Here is a 25,504-nt window from a genome sequence, read left to right as displayed (position 1 = left end):
ATAGAGAATGTAGATAGGCCCTACTTACCCCACTCAGAATGAGATCCAAAGTGCTCATCATCTATAAAACAGGGGATTTGAATACTTTTCCTTATTTTTAAAAAACATAAAATAGGAGGAAACCTATTTTACTTGTTAAGTCGAAGAATCAGCTTCAATAGTCCTTAGCTGTTAGATACGTGCTTATATGATATCCAACATTAAAAAGAAAAAAAAAAAGGCAAAGGAAACCAGTGTTATTCTTTTCGTGGACTTTACATTAACTAGAAAATATCACATTCCCAAAATTAATATCAGAGTGCTTCATCTGGATTAGGACCATCAAGATGAGGAATGGGAGGGAGAGAAGGTTAAAGGGATGAAATAGCTACACCAAGAAATCATATGTTACACCTTGTTTTCCCTCTTCTTCTCGTCTTCCTCCAGACCTACAACATCTTCAGTGAGGGTATCCTGGAGTACACTGGCTTGAATCGGCAGTTTCTCTTCCGACGCCTGGTCCCTTTCACTCTCTACACGCTGACCCTGGAGGCCTGCACCAAGGTGGGCTGTGCACACTCAGCGCCCCAGCCTCTGTGGACAGATGAAGCCCCTCCCCACTCTCAGCTGGCTCCTGCGATCCAGTCTGTAGGCTCCACCAGCATTGAGCTGAGCTGGTCTGAGCCTCTCCACCCACACGGAAAGATAATTCGCTATGAAGTGATTCGCAGGTGTTTCGAGGGAAAAGCTTGGGGAAATCAGACAATCCAGGCCGATGAGAAAATTATTTTCACAGAATATAATACTGAAAGGAACACATTTATGTATAATGACACTGGTTTGCAGCCATGGACGCAGTGTGGGTACAAAATCCACACTTGGAATTCAGCAGGCCACACCTGTAGCTCTTGGAACATAGTAAGGACAATGCCGGCTCCTCCAGAAGGTCTCTCTCCACCGGAGGTAGCCTGCGTATCTATGAATCCTCCAAAACTGCTGATTTCCTGGATCCCGCCAGAACAGTCTAATGGTATTATCCAGTCATATAAACTTCAAAGGAACGGAGTGCTCTATCCTTTCAGCTTTGATGCTGTGACTTTCAATTATACTGATGAAGACCTGCTTCCATTTTCCACGTACAGTTATGCAGTCATAGCCTGCTCAGATGGAGGCTGCTCCACCAGCGAAACCACCAGCTTTACCACTCCTGAGGCTGCTCCAGCAGGAGTCAGCCCTCCAGCTCTCCGGACCATCAACGCCACTCAAATAAATGCATCGTGGGCACCACCATCGATTCAAAATGGAAAGATCACTAAATATTTGCTTAGGTTGGACGGTAAGGAGTACCTTGCTGGGCAGAGCCTGTCCCTGCTGGTTTCTGACCTGCAGCCTTATACTCAGTATAATTTCTCCCTGGAAGCCTGCACCAATGGGGGCTGTACGGCTAGTGCATCCAAATCTGCCTGGACCATGGAGGCCCCACCGCAGAGCATGGACCCTCCAAAACTGCAAGTCACCGGCTCAGAATCCATAGAAATCACCTGGAAACCTCCCAGAAAACCAAACGGCCAGATCAGAAGTTATGAACTTAGACGGGATGGAACCATTGTCTATACTGGCCTGGAAACTCGCTATCATGATTTTACTCTCACCCCAGGTGTGGAGTACGGCTACACAGTGACTGCCAACAACAGCCAAGGGGGTGTTTTGAGTCCACTCATCAAAGATAGAACCAGCCCCTCAGCACCTTCAGGGATAGAACCTCCAAAATTAAAGGCCAAGGGTCCGCAACAGATTTTAGTGAACTGGGACGCTCCAGTGAGGACCAATGGCCATATTGTCAATTATACCCTCTTTATCCGAGAGCTGTTTGAAAAAGAAACAAAAATCATACACATCAATACAACTCATAATTCTTTTGACACACAGTCATTTGTAGTAGACCAGCTGAAGCCATTTCACAGGTACGTAGCCAACTCCAGATTTGCTAAGAGTAAGCCACTGACCTTTCTATAGCATGAGAGCCCTCCGTCAGTTCAAATGAAAACTCTAAAAGCAAGATGGGTGATATCCCCAACCCCCAACCACTTAACCATTGACAGTAGACTAAACACGGCCTCATCCGGTCAAAACTTGCTTGTGTAACTTCTAGAGAGCATTCTTGCAGGTGACATCTTGAGAGTCAGTTTTTCAGAAATGTTTGCAATTCACCACAATGTCTGGAACAAGTCACAGAGATGGGCCCCTTCCCTGAGTCTAGTCCCTCCAGAAAACATCCAGGCCCCGGACAGTTGGGGGAACCCAGATGGTATTATCTAATCCAGGCAGTGAAGAAAATTAGCTATTATTTTAAATATGAAAAAAGTACCAATGAGAGCTCTTACTAGCCAGAGTTGGACTGACCCAAATTTTATTTTGGGGAGAGCCTTCTTCCTGAATCTAGCACGTCTTCCAGGGATAATGAGACTCACTGGACTCTATTTCCCCAACCCCTTAGGATTTCCCCAGCTCTGATGTCATGACTTCCCAGGATGGTGCCAGTTTGCTACCTCCTATTTCTCAGTGGTCCCCTCGGGGCTCTCTGACATGCATGGATGTGTGCTGCTCTCCATATGAAGGAATCTTACCACTGGCCCTTTTCCTATAGCTTGAAGAATTACTTGGCATTTTTCCCCATCACATTTTAAGTAACTTACATCCCCAGCGAGAAGAGTAATAAAAGACATTTTATGCTTAAAATTTAGTAAAATGAACAGAACCACTTAAAAAAAATTAAAGGCTGAAAGAGTGTTGATTTCCAACCACCACTGGTAAAATTCAGCTATTATTGTAATCTACTGATGTGTAGATTAGATCCCTCCTATAATTATCTCTGATATATAGTGCTGTTTAAATGAAACATTCATGGTCTTATGCATCTACTCATGACAATTATTTAAGGTTGCATTAAATATTAAACAGTAATTAAAACTTCCGCAGGTATCTTTCATGGCTAATCCACATAGTGTGTGAGTTGCCTTTTATCTTACGCTCATTTGGGGCATAAAAAAAGACCCAGGTTAGCTGCAGAGCTGTACATTTTATACTGGCTTCCTCTTTACCTGACTGGTGCCTGCAAGTTTGAAGAATCATATCAACTTGCTCCCCTTTGAAACTCTCAGCCAAAAAGATTTCTAAAGAAAAATGTTTCCAGGTGTGAAAGAAGCACTTTTCACAGGCTGGGGGTGGGGGGAGTTTGATCATCTGATAAGCCTGACAGTGATATTTAAGGCGAGAAGAGATGTCTCTTTGCTCTCCACTCTCATTGAAGATGTAAGTGACATTCATGACTTAAAACAACATACCATTTCTATATGAAATTGAGGTTCATGTAGTTTGGGGTTTTTCTAGCAGCTTAATGCTAACTGAATACTGCAAATTAGTGTGCCCTCCTGGGGGTACCTGGAGTGGGTCAGGAGGAAGAAGGAGCATGGGAATACTCTAAGTAGGAAAAGGTATATGAACCAGAATTTTAAAACTACCACAGATAATCCAGAAAACTAATAATCTATGTGTGGCAAATTGAAATGCGCAGAATTGGTTAGGAGTCAGACCTGCCATAACACACGGATGGATGGACGCCCCACCCATAAACCAGTAGTCCCATCACAGTGGAGATAAGCAGGGGAGGAGCAGAGAAGAAGGAGGAGCAGAAAAGGGGAATGGAAGATGGCACAAGAGAAGAAAGAAGTGTAATTAAGAAGGGGAAGGGGGGAAAGGAAGAGGACAGGGGAAATGGAAAGAAAGCAAAGCAGAGAACAGAAAGCAGAGATAAGAGGAGGGAAAGCAGAAAAGAGAAGAGGAAAATGCTGGAACCAAAAGAAATAAAGATAGAAAGAAAAGTGGCTGCAGCTGGAGGGAAAATCAGGGGTGTCATAAAATCAGTGGGGCATGGGAACAGAGGGGAAAAAAGCACTTAGGTACAGCCCTAGGCACTTAATACTAACAAAAGCCCCTCTTGTTGGAAAGGGAAAGTCCCAGCTATGTAAATAGACCTTTCCAGGTGGCAGGAGACCAACTATGAGGCAAAACATAATTGATTGGTTGAGTTTAACTGGGTGGTGATAAGGTGTCTCCATGATTGATAATCTAGCATGTAGCTGGGTTAACTTTGGCCCCAAAAGGTCTTTGTGTGGTGTAAGAGAGCCTGTTTTAAGATGTCAGGTATCAGGTGAGGGGATTTATTACCACTGAGACCTTAACTCCATGATGTTCCTTCGTGACCTGGAAACATTCCTGGGGAATCATTCAGCTCTGGCTGCAGAGGTAGAAAGAGCCCAGGGCTACGGAAAACTGGTTCATACCCCCTAAGATCTGCATTCTTCATCGTTGTGTTAAGTAATTCTGCAGAGTACCAGAATTTTTTATGTTGGAGAGAACCTTGAAAGTTATATTCCTGTTTAGGGAAGAATTGTTCCCACCCTTTCCAGACAGTTGAGAATTTTTGTTTTAGTTTGGGAAGCCAGGAGGATTTAACATGTTGTCAAATTTTTATAAAAAGAGGACTTTGTTGTTCTTTAAAAGGATTAGCTATAGATAAGAATAAATGTAAACTGATTTGTCTTTTTCTTTTCAGCAAATAGTCTCTTTTTATCTGGAAAACAGTCTTGTAAATATTCTTTCCATGAAAATCTGTTTTGCCAATTATGGGTAATTTCTGCCTTGTATCCTGAAGGTATGAAGTACGAGTTCAAGCCTGCACCATGCTGGGATGTGCGTCAAGTGACTGGACATCCCTACAGACCCCTGAGGTTGCACCTCTCATGCAGCCCCCACCCCATCTAGAGGTACGGATGGCTCCAGGTGGATTCCAGCCCACAGTTGCCCTTTCGTGGATGGGACCACTTCAGCCAAATGGAAGAGTTTTATATTATGAGTTATACAGAAGACAAATCGCAGCTCGGCCTGGAAAATCAAATCCAGTGTTAACCTATAATGGAAGCTCAAGCTCTTTTATGGATGTCGAACTATCACCTTTCACAGAATATGAGTATCAGGTAAGAAATGTGTATTATCGACAATTCACACTGAGATTGCGGGCACACATCAGCACCTGCCTGTAAAAATCCCTTGCAATTTGAAAAGCCACTTAAAGAAACGTGGGGCCTAAGGAATTTAATAATATCCTTTAAAATTTTTTAAGCAGTAAATGAGGGAGGAAAGACAATATTCATTTGCCTTCTTCATTTTCTTTGTTCTTGATCCATGTGATATATGCTTGTTATTCTTATGTAAATTTCAGGTGAAGTATTTGCATTCCTTATTAATGAAGTGATTTCTACCATTAAGCTTCTCTCTGTCAGTGTTGCCTTGGCAGGAAACACTCCTTGTGAAAAAATCACTTTGAAAATAACTCCTTAATTGTACCAAGATAGAATAAAACCCAGTGGCAAGTACCTTCACCCCCTGTGCCAAGAACGATATGGAGTGTTGAGAAATGTCTACAGGAAAACAACGAACCTGTGCATGGGGGTGAAGCTAGTTTTGTATGAGAGCAGTCTAAAAAAATAGGACTTTGCATATGCCTAAAATGCCATGAATTAAGAAAAATATTCTGAAAATATTTTGAAATCTTTAGAGGACTTCTGTTAGGTTCACTTTGTTTCGCTCTCAGAGTGTTTTTTTATTTTTCTTGTGATAGCAACTCCATTTCTGGTGGGGGGTGGGGGGTTGGGGGGGTATGATTCCCCCACCCCTTGCTCAGGTCTGGTGGGAATGTCAATCAGTGAATGTGTAGGGTTATCTCCTAACCAAGTGGTGGACACAGGAGCTGTGTTCAGCCCCTCAGATTCACCTGGGGCTTGGTCTTCAGGACAGTGACTCAGAATTTTAAAAGGCGGAGGTAAGAAGTCCTGATAAAATATCCTTAACCTCAGTCCAAAAGCTTTTCTTATCCCTGCTATTTCTAGGCATGGTTCTTCAACTATTCTCTTAATTCCATGTACTCCCAATAAACTCCCTTTTGCATAAGTCAGAACCAGTTTCTCTTGCTTGCAGTCAGAAGCTTGCTGACTGATACAAGCACTAAGTGCCAGGCACAATGCCAAGTGCGATTTTCTAAAAGAGGAAACTGAACCCTGAAAGGCTTACCATAACCAGAAATAATAAAATCACTAAGTCACCAGAAATATGTTGGGCAAATCAATGAGTACGGTGATTAGAGGTAACATTTTAAGTGTGAGAACAGAATATTTTGGGCCAATAATGTATGAGACAAATTACCCAAGGAAGTTAGTAAAAATTGAAAATATAAAGAGATTCTTGAATGGTTTGGAGAAATACACAGATATGTATCCATAATCCCTTGTTTCCATTTCCAAAGCTAAAAGTTTTTTCTAGGTTTGGCACCACTCATTTGGCAGCAAAATGCAATCTGAACAAACTTGAAACTATTTATAGCATTTATTTATCCCATCTAATACAAATATTTATATGTTTTGCTACAGAAATGTCGTGTTTTATTACCAGATCATTCTGCAGATATTACAAAATATACAGTATATGTATTTCATTACCTTTTCATAATCTGAAAAAAAAAACAAAATTATTTAAAAACACATCAGGCCCCAAGGGTTTAGGGAAAGGATTGTGGTTTATATCATAAAGAAACAAAATGCTTATCGATACCACAGCTGGAAACAAAATAGTATCAGAAACAACCAGAATCTGTGTAGCCGGCCACCCTTTTGTTCTTTTCTCTATATCTTTACTAAAAAAAGTGTCAAATTATCAAAGACTCTTCTATTCTCAATTATCTGTTCTCCCTTATGAATAAAAGCACACCTTTGTGACAGAGCTGAGTGGAATCAGCAAGACATGTTTGGCTTCTAATTAGATGAAACTAAATGACCCATAGATACTGAAAGCAAGCCAGCAATTATAGCTTCTTTGGCATTATGTTGTGCCACTGGGTTCAATAATTGGCGAGTTGATCCACTGAAGTCTTACGCCAGTTTTTTAAAGAATGGTAAACCTCATGCATATGTCTTAGCTCTAGTGGGATTTCTTACTGGGAGCTAAGGACAAGCAGGAACCAAGGGACCCACAATTCAGAGGAGAGTTTCTTTTGTAACTCTGTCAGCTCTGGGTCATGCTTCTCCTCCATACTCATTCCACCCAATGGAAGTATTTAATGGGGTTTCCTAACAAACTGATCTCAAATTTGCACTTACTAACTAATCCTACCTTGTTACAACATAAGAAGCAGGAGGGTAAAATCTAGCCTATCTGCCCAAAACCCAGTTCTTACAGGAAATATTTTGAGAAGTTTAGACTAAATGCTGAAAAAAATGAATTAAAATGTTAGATTTATTTAGCCTGTGTAACTGCTGAATCCACATAGACCCTGACTAAGCTTGCAGAAGCCATTTAGGACGTAACGTACGAAAAGAATTGATTTCCCTTTTACAAAAGAACATTTTGCCATTGAGATGAATTTGCTTTGCTCTCAAACCTGTCTGAGGGTTACTTCATCTGCAAGTTGCCTTTCACAAAATACCTTCATTGTCCTAGAGGCATTGATTCACCCAACATCTGTCAATGATTTGACCCTTCTGCAGAGGATTGTATTTTTGAGGTAATTTATATTTCTTGGAATAAAACCAAAGAACTGAGAAACTGCCCAGAGGTTTGGACCTATTAATCAAAAGGGTGGTGATGATCTGTAATTGGGTAGGTGGTCTTCCACATGGTGTGCCCTGAGGGCGTCAGATACTGCTGTCTGCCACGCTCCTACATGACCCTATACCATTGTACCCATTTCTGTTTTGGAGTTAAGTCATTGAAGGCAGCTGCCAAAATTTATTATGTGGGAAAACCAAGGCAGCACTTCTTAGTGTAAATTCACCCATCACTTGACAGATGGAGCTCTGGGTGTGATAGACCTCTGGGAGAAAAGAGTATCGAGTGGATGAGTTCCGATGGACAGAAGGGACAGGAACTATGTGGAGAAAGGGATTCTTACTAAAAGAAAGGGGAATCCCTCATTCCAGAGATCTTGGAGGGTGAGGTCCAGCCAGTGTCACTTAGCTCACAACAGTTCATAGAACCAGCTTGGTAACTGTCATGTCTGAAGGTGGGCAAAAGCCTTGTTAAATTACAGGCACCTTCTAAGTTTTCAGTAATACCTCAATATTGAACATCTTAAACGTACTGGCTCCTTGTGTTTCTAGTAACAAAGGATTACCCAAAAAAGCATGTTCAAAGTGCAGATTCCAAGGGGTGAGGATGGGGATTCTCAGCAATCTGTATTTTTAATAAGCAGCTTTGATGGTCCACAACCCTTTTTTTTTTTTTTTTTCAGCATTGTTGCTATGCTACTTAAGCCAGATTTTCAAGTGGTGATTTCCTAATTCAGTGGCTCTCAGCCCTGGCTGCACATTAGAATCACCTGGGGAACTTTAACCATGTTCCCCATGCCCTGGTCCCATCCCCCTGTAGTTCTGATTCTGGGATAGGTCCAGGGATCAGTGCGTTTCAAAAGGTCCCCAGGTGATTCTAATGTGCAGCCAGGGCTGAGAATCACAGTCCTAAACCATCATAAACCAATTGCCTAAATAAGTGAAGCTAGCTCCCCACAAGTGCCTAATTTCCATGATGATAATTGATGACCAACTTACTTACCTTGGTCTGTCCATGACTTCCCTAAACAAGAGTCCTATTGTTTTGGTATGAAGCTGGAAGGGGGTGGGGGGCAGAATATATTATCTGCAAAGTTTGTGTCTCAGTTAATCAAATAATGTCTTCTACTCTTCCTCATGGATTTTGTTTGTTTTCTGTTGGCATTTTATTTTGCTTTGTTTCTCACTTAGGAGACCTGGCCTTTGGTAGTAAGAGTTATAACATTCACCACCACTTAAAATGGGATTTTTCTAATTTGATTCATTTCGGCACAGCTTCCAGAGATTCTGAAGGATCAGCTTTAATAAGAACAGTAAGATCTGAAATAGAAATCGTAGAAATCTGGAAGTGCCTTTTTATATTTCACAAGATGGATGGGGTGTCTCTGCAGAACCACATGATGCAGAGTCTCATTAGAGAACAAGCATTCTCAGTGAATTTCAAAAACAATTTAGTTTACCAAAACCTAATTCTCAAAAACGCTGCCAATGAGTGATTCATACATAAATGAGATGCATCTTCACTAAATGAAATTCTTCGGTGCACAGATCTTTTCCTTACATGGAGATTATAGGCTTCCTGTTCAGCAGAATATTTACAAAATCCAATGTGATACTTTTCACAGACAGTACTCATTCCTATCTTCAACACTTTCACATTCAGGCTGTACTCATCTATATAGTATAAACCTCCAAATTCTGTGTGGGGAAGTTCTTCATTGTTCAGCAAGCAAATTAAGACAACAGTCTCTGCACAGGCTTTGGAGAGGGGCCTGGGTGTGAGTCTACTCCATGAGCAGCTTCAGTTTTTACCTGCAGGGAGAGAGCTGGGGCTGATGAGCAGCTCCCAGTAATTGTGCATTCATATTCATACTCTCGCTTAAGGCAATGACTCACCATGGATTTGCTAGGGCCTGCCATGGCTCCCCCTTTCACCGAATCATGCTGTCAGTGACTTAATTAGTTTTCCTGAAAAATTCCCCCACTTTGACAGGTTTTTGCAATAAGCACCCACGCTCACACGATCTCTGAAGGCTGGAAGGCTTCCAGTGCCTCGTCACTGGGTGACTGAGAAGTGACAGGTCAGCCTCAGAGGAAACCCTACGACTCATTACGTGTGGGACTCATCTTAGGGCTGGTGCTGCGGGAGGCCACACAGGATGGCAGCCCGCTGCTTTCTAACACACCAACCCTGGCTCCAAACAGTTCTGTCTGAAAATGTATGCCAAAGAGGATGGAAGGAAGGGCTGAGAAGGAGACAGACAAGGGGACGGACCCTCACTGTTCCTGCCAAAAACATCTGTGTGAAGACTGCAGGAGGAGCTGCTGGGGCCTTCTCTGTGCAACCCCCACACTGCGGGTGAAGAGCTGGAAGGGAGAAGGAGAAAGGACAGCAGCTTCGAGTCCTTCTCTCACTATATCTGGATCCTTAAGCAAATTAACCTTTCCCAGTGGTTTCCCCCCGTGTTTAGATGGAGGCTCCCCCCAGTTCTAAATTCTAGGAGCCTCCGTGGGGGTGATCTACAACCATACACTTTAAAAAATTCTAATCAAACTTTAGCTTCTCTTGATTGGGCTTGCTTTGAGATTGAATGAGTTGATACATAAATATGCCTAGGCCAACACCTCACACATAGGCACTACTCACCCAGCGCAATTATGATAGGTATTATTATTCTTACCCTCCCACCTCAGAGTGGAAAGAGGGCTTCTCTCTCTCAGTATTCATAAGTCAACCAAGAGCCGGACTCTCACGAACCGCCTAACACCTTATAGTCCTGTGACCAAGAGAATGGAGGACTTTGATCAAATAGGCCTGGTCACAGGACCCCCGTCCTACAGCCAAGGCTTTATGAATCTGTGGGAAACACGTTCAGCCAGAAACAAGGGCTGCCCCAGCACATGACGCACACCACCATGCTACTGTGAAATGGTCCCAATTCCTAGGCTCTTTCTCCTTAGATACTCACAGCCAGCAGATGAAACTGAGTGAAAAATCACACAGGTTGGCCAAGGCACTTAATTTCTCATAGCCTCACTTTAAAAAAAAATGGGTGTTAAGAGAACTGAGAGATCTCATCTGTCTAGCTGGATGCCTGCTACAAGTAGGCCCACCTCCCCCCTCTACCCTTAGCCCCTACTATATTAAATAAAGGAGGTACTTTCTTCCAAGACAGAAAAGAGCCAGGTTAAGAAAACTCTTAATGTCTCTATCGTGAGTCACTAATAAAATGCTAGACTGTAAAAATCTCTAACCAAGAGCACAATTGGTTCTGAAACTGTGATGCCCCTTCAATCAGGGGGTCCAGTCTTCTTTGTCCTTGCCATTTCTCTTCTCAGGACAAAACTACTTTGCCCACATACCCATGACTAGGATTCCTTCCAACTCTGAGTCTACACTTCTGTGACTAGCTACTCGATTCAGATGGCTTGTTTTCTGTTGCTATCACCTTTATCCCATCCCGTTCCTAAGCATTTTCTATGCCACTTTTAGAGAAAATGTATTGAGCATGTTTTCTGTTTGGTTTTGGACTTGCATTTAATTAGGTATTAATCTCGCTAACGTATTTCTGACCAGCATGGAAGCTTTTGTTTGGTTAGTCTCTCCCACAAGAACTAAGCTGCTCCCACCCCCAGCTCCCACAGCTCAAGGTATTAAATGATTTATTGATGTGGTCTGTCTCAAACAGTGCATTTGTCCTAAAACTTTAGAGCCAAAGTGCTACAGCTTAGACCAAAGGCCATCACGACACTTCCATGAATAGAAATCAGAATTCTGCCACCGGACCAGGAACCGTGTCTTTTTTGTTTTTGTTTTTTGGTTTTTTTTGTTCCAATAGGAGATCATTTCTACCTACGTGTGTGTGAACACACCCAGGAGCATGCTCTAGTTCACATGCGTGCACCTCTTTTCATTCTTTTTCTCTCTCATGGCATCCTTTAGGGTTCATTGCTAAGCTGCAATTGTTGGCAATCTTTACTTTGCCTTTGATACAAGTCATTCCTCTGAAGATGCCTTGGTTCTCACCCTCACGCTGGTGCAACCCAAATTTATATTTCACCGAAGCCAATATTGATCCTCCTATCTTTGTGTTGGAAGCTTGTTTGCTGGACATAAAATATTAAATGTAACCAAATTTTCTCCAACTGAAGGTAGATAATATGTAATTCCAACCTGCCTTCATGGCTCTTCACCAACAGCTCCTGTTTCAGTGAGTTGACTATGGAAATCAAGGCTCCCCCAAATCACCTGATTTGGTCCTAGAAAAATATCCAGGAAAGGATGAGACATGTTTTACTTATTTCCCTTTATCCTAGTACTTGAATACATAATAACTTATTATTAAAGGCCCACCATGTTCGAAGTGTATGCCTCCTTACTAGGATTGGGGCAGGAAGCTAAAAACTCTGTTCCTCAGGGGCTTAAAGTTTAGTTGATAAGATAAGCACACCCATGAATAATATATCCATAAAAATTTAAGGATGGTAGTATAAGCTATGAAGAAAGATATTTGAAAGATCCAAGTGATGGTGCAGCAGAAAAGCAGAGAGGAACAGAGAATGCCTTATCTTCAAGGACAGCACCAGACTCTCATGACCCCTCTCATTCCACTCTCTGGCCAGATGGGCTTGAGCAGCACAGGTGGTACTTGACTGAAATCATTCTATGCATACATGAGAAGGCACTATTCCTCTATTTCTTCAGTCTCACAAAATTATTTCCAATCTCTCCATGCTTACGATCCAATGCCAATCTCAGCCCACCCATTGTTATTGGGGCCTGTGTAAGGTTTGGAAATGTTCTCCCCAGTGTCAGGATCTCAGCAGGAAACAGATGGCATACTCAAAGGAGCTTTTGAAGAGAATTAAACGAAAAGGCTATTTATTGAGGTGTGGGCAGCATTAAGAGAATCAACAAGGGAGGTTAAAGTACCCAGGGACCAGCAATAGCCAGAAGCTATTACCTTCTAGGCCTAAAGGGGAAGAATCTGCTCCTGGAACCCAGCAAATGCTAAGGCCAGTGAGGAGGGGCTGTCCCCATAGAGAAAGAATGCAGTTTTGCCAAACTGGGGTGCCAAAGAGAGGGATCAGGAGACATTAAAAAACTGAACTCTCTCCTTCCTTTGATCAAATCCAACTGGAAAGAAGCCAGAGGGAGGAGAAGATCCCTAGGCAGTCTGCAGAGTCACTTCCCAGTGCACAAAGCAGGGCAGAGAATGGATCTGGAGGCAAAGGGAGCATACCTAGCATATTCCCCATACCTCAGATTGGTGCTGCTTCTCACTCAATATGTGACGAAGAATCCTTTCCAGGCTAGAAGATCACCTGGCAAGCTTTGGCTCACCACTCCATGATTATTGATAAAACACTAAGTAAATCTGAAGGCTTAAGGAGGATTGCACGTAAGTACTTAGACTGATGTTATATTTCCATTAAATTCTAAATAAATGTCTTGCTACATGAAGCAATCAAATCTGCAGGTGGAAACAAAAAACGTTAAGACGCTTAAGTAAATCACATGCATTCAATTGAAATCTTTAAGAAGATGGTTGAGACTCTCTCTTGTGAATTGATTTATCTATCTGCTGATGGATATGATCATTACTAAGATGCCTAAAAACATCTTGGAAACTGTGCAGTTCTCTCCTTGATGCCAATAGCATGTTTGTAATGGGAACCGGAAATAAAATTCTTTTCTCTGAAGAATCCAATGAATTGCTCCAGTGTTTCCTTTCACTTAGACTCTGGGATGCATTTAAGAAATTTTCATTAACAATAAGGCAAAGTAGACAATGCCATCCAATATACAAATGTTGATGTAAGAACAACATTTCTCAAAAGTCAGGCATACATTTGCTCTAACCCTCAAAATTTGAGAGCAGAGAAGTACCTGGAGAAAGATACACAGAGATGTGGCCTAAACTTGAAATGCTGTGAAGGGTCTTCAAATCTATGGTTGCTCCATCACAGCTACATGGACCCCAGAAGTGAGTACAGAATTGTTACTTAGTCCCACTTTCTCTTTCAAGCTGTCAAGTCACTCTCTCCTAACTTTTCACACGAAAAATATAATAATCATTATTATTTTTTCATGCTCGCTATGCGCTATGTTAAGAGCTTTACGTGTATTAACTCATAACAACCATTTGAGATAAGGGCTATTACTAATAATAACATTTAGAAATCTGATGCACTGCATGATTGTTAACATGCCCCAGGATACAGCTGGTGAGTGGAAGAACTTGACTTTGAACCTGAGATTCAGGTTCCAAAGCTGTGTCCTTAAATTCACCCCATGGTTGCTCCAAATTGCATTTATATACTGCTCTGGGGCTTTCAAAATCTTGATAAGATACTTATAAACGTATTTATCCACCAATCCATTCTTTGGAAACTTATACATAACTTTCTTGCACACAAATCTCAGCATAGCCCTGTGTGATAGGTATTATTATTTCCCTCTGTATAATCAGAAGCCTGAATGACCGTGCAAGTTACCTAAGAAGCGGAAGAATCAGAACTCAGACCCAAGTCCAGTAATTGTTCTGCTAAACCACAGCTTCCTCAAGTCACCCCCATCAGGGGCATGAATCCTAACCCTGCAAAGATAAACTGACTCAGAATGTAATCTGGGCTCCAGGATTCACTGGTTCTGTAGTCGTAGCAAGTGATTTAAACCCTCTAAGCCTTCATTTCCTTACCCATAAAATTAGGGTAAAAAGACCTACCTTAGTAGGGTGGCTGTAAACTTTAAATTAAAGTTAATTTAAAGGCCAGGGCATTGTCACTCACATATAAAATTAAAACAATAGATAAATTCATAAAAAGTAATCAATACCCAGTTATTTCTGTAAAATGTACATCAGATAAAGTCAGTTCCCTGCTGGGAACCCTCCCTTGGCTTCCCATAAAATGCAAACTCCTCTCTGGTTCAATGGGGACTTTAATTTGTCCACCTCTGTCCTCATCTCATTGCTCTCTGGCCCTTACTCACTAAGCCTGCCTGCACTAGCCTTCTTGAGAATCCGGCCTCAGGGACTTTGCATTTGCTCTTCTTTTGCCCAGAATGTTTTCCCCCTACGTCTTCACATTGTGGCCTTCTTCTTGCATTAGCATTCCAGCTTGATTATCGTCTCCTGAGAGCACCTCCTGAACAATTCAACCATTCTCTGCTCTATTGCTATATCTTATACAGTTTATACTATAAGTTGTTTCCTTCCTAATGTAGATGACCTATTCATTTTGTGTTTGTTTATTTACGTTTTTTGTTTGTTTATTTATTTATTGTGATCCTAGCTTATTCTAGCAACTTATTGTGGAGAATATATACGTGTCCAATGTTATATCAGTGGGGTATGGTTATCATTTTAGTTAACATAATGGAATTTCACTACCTTTACATGTTTGGAGCAGTATGGAAAGTATGTGAATACTGTTTGCTTCTATGTGACATGCAAAATAGTGTTAAAACACGGTAAGTGCCAGCAGAAATGGACGCCATGATGTTTGTGGTAATTCCCACCATCTCACTTTGAGGCTGCTCTCTGGAGAAATATCCAGTCCCTGTAGGGCTCTATGACAGTCCCAGAGCGCAATGTCAAACACTTGGAAGATGTGCCCAGGTCTTCCATCAATGACCTTATGTAGAAAAAGTCCAAAGAGTTTGGGCTTTTACACCACGTACCTGTATTGGAAAGCCAGCCCTCCCACTTCCAAGTTGCAGAAATTTCTCTGTGCCTGTTTCCTCATGCAAACCAGTGACAATATAATACCAACCTGATAGAATTGTTGGGAGGATGAGATAAATTAGTACATATAATACACTTATAAAAGTGCAAGGGCTCAGTGAACCCATTAATTACTTTTATGTATCCTCCATAAGAGCTGGATGGAACTGGGTTCCTATTTTCTCACGGGGAGAACAGATAGAAGCAATAAAAAGTAGTACGTGATAAATTCCAAATTCTCATTATTATCACTAAAATCAAACTGAGGCTAATTTTAGGATTTCCCACTAACATTGAAGCCAGTTTTCCCTCCCTCATATTCATATATATTCAGTGACTCCAAAGAGCAAGGTAGTGTACTAAGCATGAGTGACAGAAGACACCCATTTCTAGCAAAGAAAATGTCTTATAATTTCTTCAGTAGCTTCACATCTCTGAATTTCAAAAGTACCAGTAGAAAGGAAGACAATGTCTTGTTGTACCCTTCTTCCCCTGGGTCCCAGAATTCAATTAAAATCGTGTTCCATCTTGTCTGATCCAAAGTGTTTCAGATGAAAGGAACCTGGAATGCAGGGACTATATCTGTAGAAGTAGAACTATAATATATCCAGTAAAGTATCATGCAAACAGAGATGCTGAAAAAGTCCATTTGATGATGAAAGAAAATCAGATAGATAGAGAATTAAATAGGCAGCTACACAGAGCTTTTCAGCAAGCTAGTCCTTTATGACTATAGCCTGCAGGACTTCTCATGAAATAAAATAATCTTGTAATCATGTAATTTCAGGTTTATTGCTTTCTCTTTTTAGCCATGAGTCTCTCTAACCATAATTCTGGCAAAGCCCATTTTGGCATATTGCTATTCAAACATATTCAAAACCCACAACAGGCTACCCTTTAAAAAGGCATTAGTGTAAGTGCCATGGGAAAATATACTCCAAGGTTGTAGATGAATTGATATGATTTCCTTGATTGTATCTTTTTATTTATGAGGCATAATTTATGAGCACTGGAGAACAAACTGCAATGAGTGATGACTAACTACAGTCAAAGTCATAAATCAGGAGCAGTGAAAGAAGTGGTGATTTTGATCGAATCTATTGAATTAGCTGTTGGCCTTAGCCAATACAGGTATTGGAAAGACCTTTTTAATATCTATTTGTCTCCCTCATGGGAATGTGATAACAATCTCATTACATGCCCCTAGGAAACAAATAATTTAATTGTTTGTCTGTTAACATGCAACCTATTTACTCTACTTCTTAATTGCTGGCATTTGGACATTCATGTTGGGTTTTTGTTTATTTCTGATGTGAATTGTCACAAAAATATATTCATGTTCCCTAGTTTTAGAAAGAATGAAGTTGCTTCCCTAGTGCTGTTCAATATGAATATGTCATCAGTATTGTTGAAATGCTTTTGTGCTATCAAAAATTGTCATTATTCCACAAGGAAGCATGTTACAGAATATCACAGAAGTTGCAGAGATCTCAAAAATGCCTCCAAATCTTAATCTTTTGAGAGCAACAGGCATAATACAACTCTTATAATAAGCAGCCTGGAAAAAGAACAAAATCTCAAATTGCTCCAAGGGCAAGGACAGTCACTGTCACTTACATTAGGAGGCAACAGATTAGAGGTTTTCTTTGAAAGATCACTGGCTGAATTTCGTTATTCCTGCATTCTGTTTTTGTATGGAAAATGAGAGTGAGTACAAGAACAAATAGACATCAATTGGATGCTAACAGTGTAGACAACATTTCTAAGCTGTTCCCTGGACTTTAACAAGACTTGTAGCATGATGATCTCTCAGCCAAAAGAATCATAACATATTTTTACAACTAAGGAGATTTGTTTATGATATGAGAAAGAAAAACACATCAGGAAGTCCCCAGAGATTTACATTAAGAATTTCTCTTTGCATTTAGACTATACTTGGAAAATATCAGTCCTAAGGAATGCTATTTCAGAAAGCTATAAAGCACTAAAGCTTCATGTAAGACAAAGCACTAAACTCTACAGTTAAGTGTAGAAGTTGGGCTAAAGAATAACTAGCACAATACTGTAAGCACCCAATGGGCTACCACTCTGGGAGAATTTTCAGATCTATCTCCCCTTCCCTTGTCCTCTTCAGAGTCATGGTTCCTTCTCTGTCTCTTTTGCAACAATTATTACAAATACTTCTGTTCACACATTCTTGCTTCCTTTCTGGAAGCAAATTAAAAAGAGAAATGTGTTGAGAAGAATTGGGAGCATTTAGAATAATATGCTGCAAGGGAAAAATGGATCCAACAAGTTTCAGAAATATCAGGATTTCAAGAAATTTACACCTGGAGTGAAAACTAGGTAGCAAATGTTGGTTCTACAAAGCTAGTGAACTCTGGTTCTGTTTGGAACCATGACCACTGTAATAAACTCTATGATGATTATTGCAGCTGTAACATCTTCAAACAGATACATGCTTCATGCTTTTTTGAATGGCTGAAGGTAACGACAAAGGAAATGCAGAGTACAACTCTAAATTTCTATTCTTATGACGTATGAATAGAAATTTAAAATGTATAGTGCCTAGATTCTGTACCGGGTTCTATAGAGAGTAGCCTTCTGTGTTTCTCATATAATCTTGGGCACAAGAATCACTTGGAAATATGTTAGAAAGACAGGTTCCAAGGTCCTTCTGCCACAAATTCTGATATAGGTACGCAAAATGATTTTGATGATCGTGGCCAAGGAACACTGTTTGACAAAGACTCCTCTGATGGAAGATTTCTAGGAGGCAGTTTTAAACAGAGAGGAGATGATTAAACCTGTTTCCACAGAAATGGGATTTTGGCAGCTTGGTGGCAGATGTTGACACAAGGTAATTGAAATTTTTTAAGGCAAAATACAGTCATTAGTCCCGGGGAGGGGGATAATAAATAAAAGAACAATTTCATTTCTTTAATGGACAATAACATAAGGATGGTAATGGTCACTGGTTAGATTTTTTTAAATTAAATTGAAAACAGAAATATAAACAGAAATTAATCTACTTTTTTTCTAGTCAATTATAGAATTTGTGGTTAAATGATCTTAGTTGTTTTGTTTTTATCCAAATGGTTGATCTATGTTCTCTGTGACATCTTCTTACATTATAACTCTTGTCATGGTTACAACCAAAACCTTAGAGAAGAGAACACCCTAATTCGGCCAGTCCCAACTTGTTCTTGTTTATAACAGTTCTTCATTGGGAGGTTCCTTAACTCTTACAGTTATAATTGTGTGTGTGTGTGTGTGTGTGTGCAAGTGTTCACTAAACACGAATAATTGTTTTAGTGAAAACTTTAATCGTCTTTTTTATTATAAAAGAGTAAATATGTTCAGCTGGATACTGTAGGAATAAGGATATTGTGAATAAATTAAAAAAATGAAGAGTATCCTTAATTTTTGTCACTTTGACTTGAAATTCATAAGCTTTACTTGCTCCCACCCCACCAATATGTCCCTTCTTTTCTGTGAGCAACCCACACAGAAAGAGCCCACATTTTTGTATCCAATGATCATGACAGGAAATCTTGGGTCACAAACCAGATGGATTAGCTTGTCAGGTAAAATGTAGGTAAATAGGTGGTGATGGATGGATGGATGGATGGATGGATTAGATAGATGACAGAAAGAATCGAGATGGATACAGTAGGCAACTCCATGTTCACAAGACATTTTATTTCTTGATTTTTATATTGGTTCATTAAAATTAAAAGATCAGGTCATATTGCTCAAATTTTCCCATGTAAGATCTCTGCTTCTTCTTTCTCCACCCTCTAAAGATGGACCCAAATCTTGGGCTCATTGTTTCTCAGTCGAAATCATAAGCATATCTGTTAGCATTTTCTTAAAGATTTATTTATTTTAGAGAGAGAGTGTGCACACGAGTGGGAGGGGCAAAGGGAGAGAGAATCCCAAGCAGACTCCATGCTGAGTGTGGAGCCTGACTCAAGGCTCAATCCCACCACCCTGAGATCGGGACCTGAGCTGAAACCGAGTGGGACACTCAACCAACTGAGCCACCCAGGTGCCCCTCTGTTAGCATTTTTATTCTGAATCCTGAACTACTATACTTCAGTTCCTTGTTTCTTGCTTCACTGGGCATAGGCAGAAATCCACGCAATTTTTGTGTAAAGGACTTTTTACCTCAACAGACAAAGAGGTATTGACAGTTTCTTTTTTATGTTTCTTCTGGCAGTTTGGTATAACAGAAACATTGCCTTGTGGGACAAGTTTTGTGAAATCCATAATTCTTCATTATTTCAGTCAGCTTTCTCTTCATTGTAACTGCTTTGAGTAGCTCATGTAAATAGGCTGATCCTGCTTTGCATAAACACGTTGATTTATATGAATGTTATTTTGATCTCAAATTGATTGAATACTAAAAAGAAAGACTAAGAAAAAGGGCAGTATATTATGAAGGTCTCCTGTCAAAGACAAAAGACACTAAGTCCTACATATATTCCCAGTTAGTGATGAAGAATTTCTAATTGCTGAGGTTCAGGAACAGAATATTTTTACAGAAATACAGAGAAACACTATAATACTGAGGCTCAAGTGTTTTAAAACACCATGGATTAAATCACATTTTGGAAATGGGACTCTACCCAGTAAAAACTCATCTAAGACAGGAAGGTGTAAGGTTTAGTTTTTATCTAACAACACCAACATTAAAAAGCCTTAATAGTATTCATAATACTACATCTACATCAAAAATGAAAGCAAAATAAATGTTCATAATCTGGGGCCAGACCTGTACTAAACACTTTCTGTGGATTATACTTATTTAATTTTTTTTTCAACATCCCCATACCTGTACCACTGCTATCTCCTATTGGTGCTCAGTAATTAATTGACAACTTGCTGAATTTTTATTTTATTACACCTACTTTTATTTTTCTTGTTTTCTTTCCCATCCATTGTGGCCTCGGTTAAAATTCTATATGTCCTTTATTTAATTAAATAAGGGGGTCATTAATCTGAGGCAGCTCCAGTGCTTTGAAGGCCTACATAAACAAACCAAAATCTAAGCTGGTTAATGCTTCAAGATTACAAAATCAAAACACTAAGAACAACCAATCTTAACACCACCAATGGGCTTTGAACTGTAGCCAATCAAATAATTTCCTTTCTTAGCTTCTGCACTTTCCCTATGGAAGTTTTTCCTGTGGCTCCTGTCGTCAAAGTGCTCCTAACCACTTCCTGTTTGGCACTGGCCCATTAGAATTGTTTTTTGCTCAAATAAACTCTTAAAATTTTTGATATGCCTCAGTTTATCTCTTAACACCTTAAATCACCAACCAGAGCCCTACTCTTGGCAAAGAAATTGATATTAACACGTACACTTTATTTTGTGTCCCTTCCCCAAGAATATTTTCTTTTCAAATTTTGTCACTCTCTGTGTAATAAAAAATGTTCTCCCCTACCTCCTGGAAAGATATTTGCATTAAAGGGTTGGTCTGGTCTGGTCTGGATATCCATCCACAGATGAATGAATAAAGAAGATGTGATATATATATACATATATATATCATATATATATATGTATATATATTCATCAAAAAGAATGAAATCTTACCATTTGGAATGATGTGGATGGAACTAGAGGGTATTATGCTAAGCAAAATAAGTCAGAGAAAGACAAATACCATATGATTTCATCCATATGTGGAATTTAAGAAACAATACAGATGAACATACAAGGAGGGAAGGGAAAATAAAATAAGATGAAAACAGAGAAGGAGACAAACTAGAAGAGACCCTTTTTTAAAAAAAGATTTTATTTATTTATTTATTTGAGAGAGAGAGAGTGAGAAAGAGCATGAGAGGGGAGAGGGTCAGAGGGAGAAGCAGACTGCCCACTGAGCAGGGAGCCCAATGTGGGACTCAATCCTAGGACTCCGGGATCATGACCTGAGCCAAAGGCAGTCACTTAACCAACTGAGCCACCCAGGCACCACATAAGAGACTCTTAACTCTAGGAAACAAATTGAGGGTCACCGGAGGGGAGGTGGTGGGGGAATGGGGTAACAGGGTGATGGGCACTAAGGAGGGCACGGGATGTAATGAGCTCTGGATTTTGTATGCAACAGATGAATCACTAAATTCCACCCCTAAAACTAATAATACACCGTATGTTAACTAAATTAAAATTAAAAATTAAAAATTAAATAAAATTAGATTGCTTTTATAAGAAGTTTTTAAAAAGATCTTTGCAAATAAATAATAATTACTTAAGTGTAAAAAAAAAAGAGAGAGAGAGAGAGAGTTTGGTTTGGAGCTAAGAAGCCAAGGACTCTCTCATTAGCTCTGAAATCTGACCTCTTCACCAATAACCTCAAAGCCTACTATCCCTATGCCAAGACTGACCTTGACCACTTCAGAGGGGACTAGAAGAGTAGCTGCAGTCGCAGTATGGTTTCCATGAAATGGTTTTCCTGTTGCAAAGACAGTGCGTCGCTCCCTACTTCCCTGTGGCCTATGAAAATAAACGCCCCTCACTGGAGACAACCTGGACTCGTCTATCCATCCTCACAAGCTAACTTTAGCTACTCCAGAACTGCAAGTATTTGTCTATGGACAAGTCTTTTAGAGTTCATGATCCTGAGTGTCTTCCTTCTGCGTCCGGATGGCATACAGAATCAAAAGCACGGTTTATTGGAAAGAGCAATAAGAGAGTTTATTGGAGAGCAAATTTCTCATCTCAGCTCTTGTAACGTCTGTCACCAAGAGAGTAACATTTTCAGAGCCTTGATTTTTTCACGGGTAAAGGGGGATGAACGCACATTCTCCAGCCACCCTCCAAAGCTGTGTTGTGAGGATTAGGTCAGATAAGGCCTGTTAAAGTGTTTTGTAAATTGTAGGGTTTACACAAATGTGCATGATGTTTATGCACCTGGTGAGAAGAAAGTGTCAGAGCTATAAAAAGGGTAGGTTCTGCTCTGGAAGGAGGTTAGTTGTCTCTTAAAAATGGAGCTTCTGGCAATCCTATCAGCAAGGGGCTAGAGATTTGCATTTGACAGCAATCTGAGAGCAGTTCAACATCAGAAATTTTACTTTTCCAAAGGAAACCACTAAAAAAGAAAAAAAGGTGTGGAAACACTGATAGAAGTTGGGCCTAAGTACTAAAAATCTCTCCACTGTTTATTCTCTGGAAGATATTATTGATGCAAAAGTAGAAGAAACAAAAACAAAGCTAAGCTCTCGCTGTGGAGTAAATTCTACGGTCTGTTTCTAAGCATCTCATATTTTGGATGTTCTGCATGCTTTTTTAACACTGCACACCTGGCATGTGTGTACTATGGAATCAAGCAAGTTTTTCAGACTTTAAAAGCTCAGGACAAATATAAATAAATAAATATATATATATATTTAATACATATATATGTATATATATATATTAGAAGACATAGTAGAAGACACTGGATGAGAAAGAAAATTTCCTGAAGTTAGATTTGCACACCACGAAAGCTTACTAAGGAATACTCCTACTCCTAAACACGCAGACAGTCTTCTTATATTGCCATTTAGATCTATCATTCTGATTGATCACTGTGTAGTTGGCTGTTATTGGGCCTAATTTAACCCTATACACTCACACATCCATCTACTCTGTCTATTGTACCTGACATTGTACAAATTACTTACTCATGCAAATGACGACCTAAGGCAACCTTTTAGGATATTCGTGTTTAATTATACAAATGGTTCTTGATAAATAAGATTATGCATCCTTCCATATGTTTATTCCCTCCTTGATGAAAGGAAAATTTAATTTTCATGCAGATTTGGTGGGGACGGTGTTTAAGAATTGCTGAGTTTTATGTAGTCTGCAGATCCATTCAGGTTGCAGAAGCTGACAAAATCACTCTACACCCCACTCAGAGATGAGGAGTTTTTCATTAGGCTTTAACCAGCTTGCTGCATTCTGACGTTAGGGCTCCTAATTGGCCCCCTTTGTGTTCACATGGCCAAAGGCAAAAAAGTGGAAGAACTAGCTGTCCTCTGTGATGACAAAATTGCAAGATCCAAGTTTATCTCATTCTGTTGTGTTTGGTTGCTTTGGGTTGCCAACTTTTCTTCCAGCCTGAAGTTACCTTGCTTTTGAGTGGTCTTATTGATTTCTCTTTGGAGGTCTGGGCAGTGAATTCAGCAGGAAAAGCCCCCAGTACCTGGACATGGTGTAGAACTGGGCCTGCTCCCCCAGAAGGTCTCAGAGCCCCCACATTCCATGCAGTCTCTTCCACCCAAGCAGTGGTCAACATCAGCGCCCCTGGGAAGCCCAACGGAATCGTCAGTCTCTACAGGCTGTTCTCCAACGCCAGTGGGGCGGAGACAGTGGTGAGTAGCAGATTACTCTGAACAAAAATCCAGGACTGGTTTGTTCTGTAAAAATGGACTATGGTGCCCTGGCCTTTTCTTCTACTTGAGACTTCTTTCTTTCCCAGCTGTTCTCAATTGCCCATGATGAACTTAGCACAAAGATCCATCAGAGAGAAATAGTGAGAGTTAGGAAACATACAGAAATTATGTAAGTATTCAGGGAGAGAAGTGCTAAAGGTATTAAAGGCTCCACAAACATAAGAAACCTAGGACTTTAGTGACAATTGATTTAATTTAATTAGAAAATGCATGTCAAGAATTGGCATACAGTAAGGGATCGACACATGGCCATTGTTGGTGGTGTAAATGTTAATATGAGAAAGAAAAAATAGAACAAAGACTATCCTCGGACCCCCATTCTGGCATGAGAAAGTCTCTAATAACACTGAAAACTCAGTCTTTCGGTGACTTGGAGAAAGTTCCAGCACTTTGGGAGAAAGCAGAACAGTTTGGCCAGCACAAGTCTTGCTCTGCTGTTTGTGTGTTGGCACGTTTGGGGACATGAGGGAAACACAATGGACAATTTAGAGACATCATCTTTCACACCGTGTTTCAGCGAAGCCACTGGCTGAAGGGACCCTAATGATGAACTAGACCAGTTCCTACGTTATTTATACGAAGAGGCTGAGAGTCAGCAGGATAAAGCCTCTTTTCTGTAGCACAGTGTGTAACACTCTCACATTTCTCATAAGTGTAGATTATAACACTTTGTTCACAAAAAGAACCTCATGGACGAGTTATGCAGATCTTACTATGACATTATAAATTATTTAGACCAATTTAGGGAACAATTTGGGTAAGTGTGGAGAAATCCTCTGAGGTCAGAGTTCTAGGTATTGAAACACAATTTCAGAAGACAACTTGCAAGGAAAGTGGTATCATATTGAATGTTAAAGGAATATTAGCATATTTTCTACAGGGCTTCGTATTCAATAAATATAGATGATGTAAATACAATCAACCCTTGATTATCCATGGTTATAAAATGATAATATTAATAAACTAAAATAATTTCTATTTGGAGTGCATTGTACACATTTTTTTAAATAGCAGATAACTCTTCTTAATTATATGTTGCTTACGTGAATGTAAAAATTCATTTTCCAGTTTCTGAACTCTTTTGTTCCAGAGTTCTTAATAAAACCACAATGAGATAAAAAACATGCTCCAAATAAACCAAAAAGTTTATAACGCAACAAAGACTGTTGAAAAAAAGACTATATTTCATATATACCAACACCGCTGGGGAAGAGATGGACTTTCAAGTTCTTACGTATCCATAAAATATAAAAAATATAACATATACAAATATGTAAGATATATATTTCAAGCTCTTAAATACTCACTTTAACATGGATTTGAGGGAATTTTTGGCCCAAAAAATACACGTTGATAACAATGGCGAAGTATGGACCTTCGTGAATATTGACTACAAATACAATTGAAATATAGGTTTTGTTTTTTGAAAAGGCATTATTCTGAGGGTCACAGAATTTGATCCGTATTTTGTGTTTCTGTTGGTGGGAATACAAACTGTTGCGGTCACTCTAGAAAAGAGTATGGAGGTACCTCAAAAAGTTAAAAATAGAACTACCCTATGATCCAGCAATTGCACTACTAGGTATTTACCCAAAGGATACCAAAATACTAATTCAAAGGGATACATGCATCCCGATATTTATAGCAGCATTATCTAGAATAGCTAAATTATGGAAATAGCTCAAGTGTCCATCG

General features: G+C 39.9%; 1 protein-coding gene across 1 annotated transcript in view; it reads left to right on the top strand.

The window, feature by feature from the left end:
- The window catches only part of USH2A (usherin), a 687,474-nt gene that overhangs the window by 642,771 nt on the left and 19,199 nt on the right, over nucleotides 1-25,504 (top strand). The window contains exons 62-64 of the mRNA XM_078078672.1: nucleotides 427-1,943; nucleotides 4,694-5,015; nucleotides 23,522-23,728. Of these exons, the coding sequence (XP_077934798.1) occupies nucleotides 427-1,943; nucleotides 4,694-5,015; nucleotides 23,522-23,728 (2,046 nt within the window). The remainder of the gene's footprint in view (nucleotides 1-426; nucleotides 1,944-4,693; nucleotides 5,016-23,521; nucleotides 23,729-25,504) is intronic.

This window comes from Halichoerus grypus, chromosome 7, assembly GCF_964656455.1.
Source record: "Halichoerus grypus chromosome 7, mHalGry1.hap1.1, whole genome shotgun sequence".
Taxonomy (NCBI): Eukaryota; Metazoa; Chordata; class Mammalia; order Carnivora; family Phocidae; genus Halichoerus; species Halichoerus grypus.
Note: the sequence above shows the minus strand (reverse complement) of the source record. Positions and strands in the feature narration are given on the sequence as shown.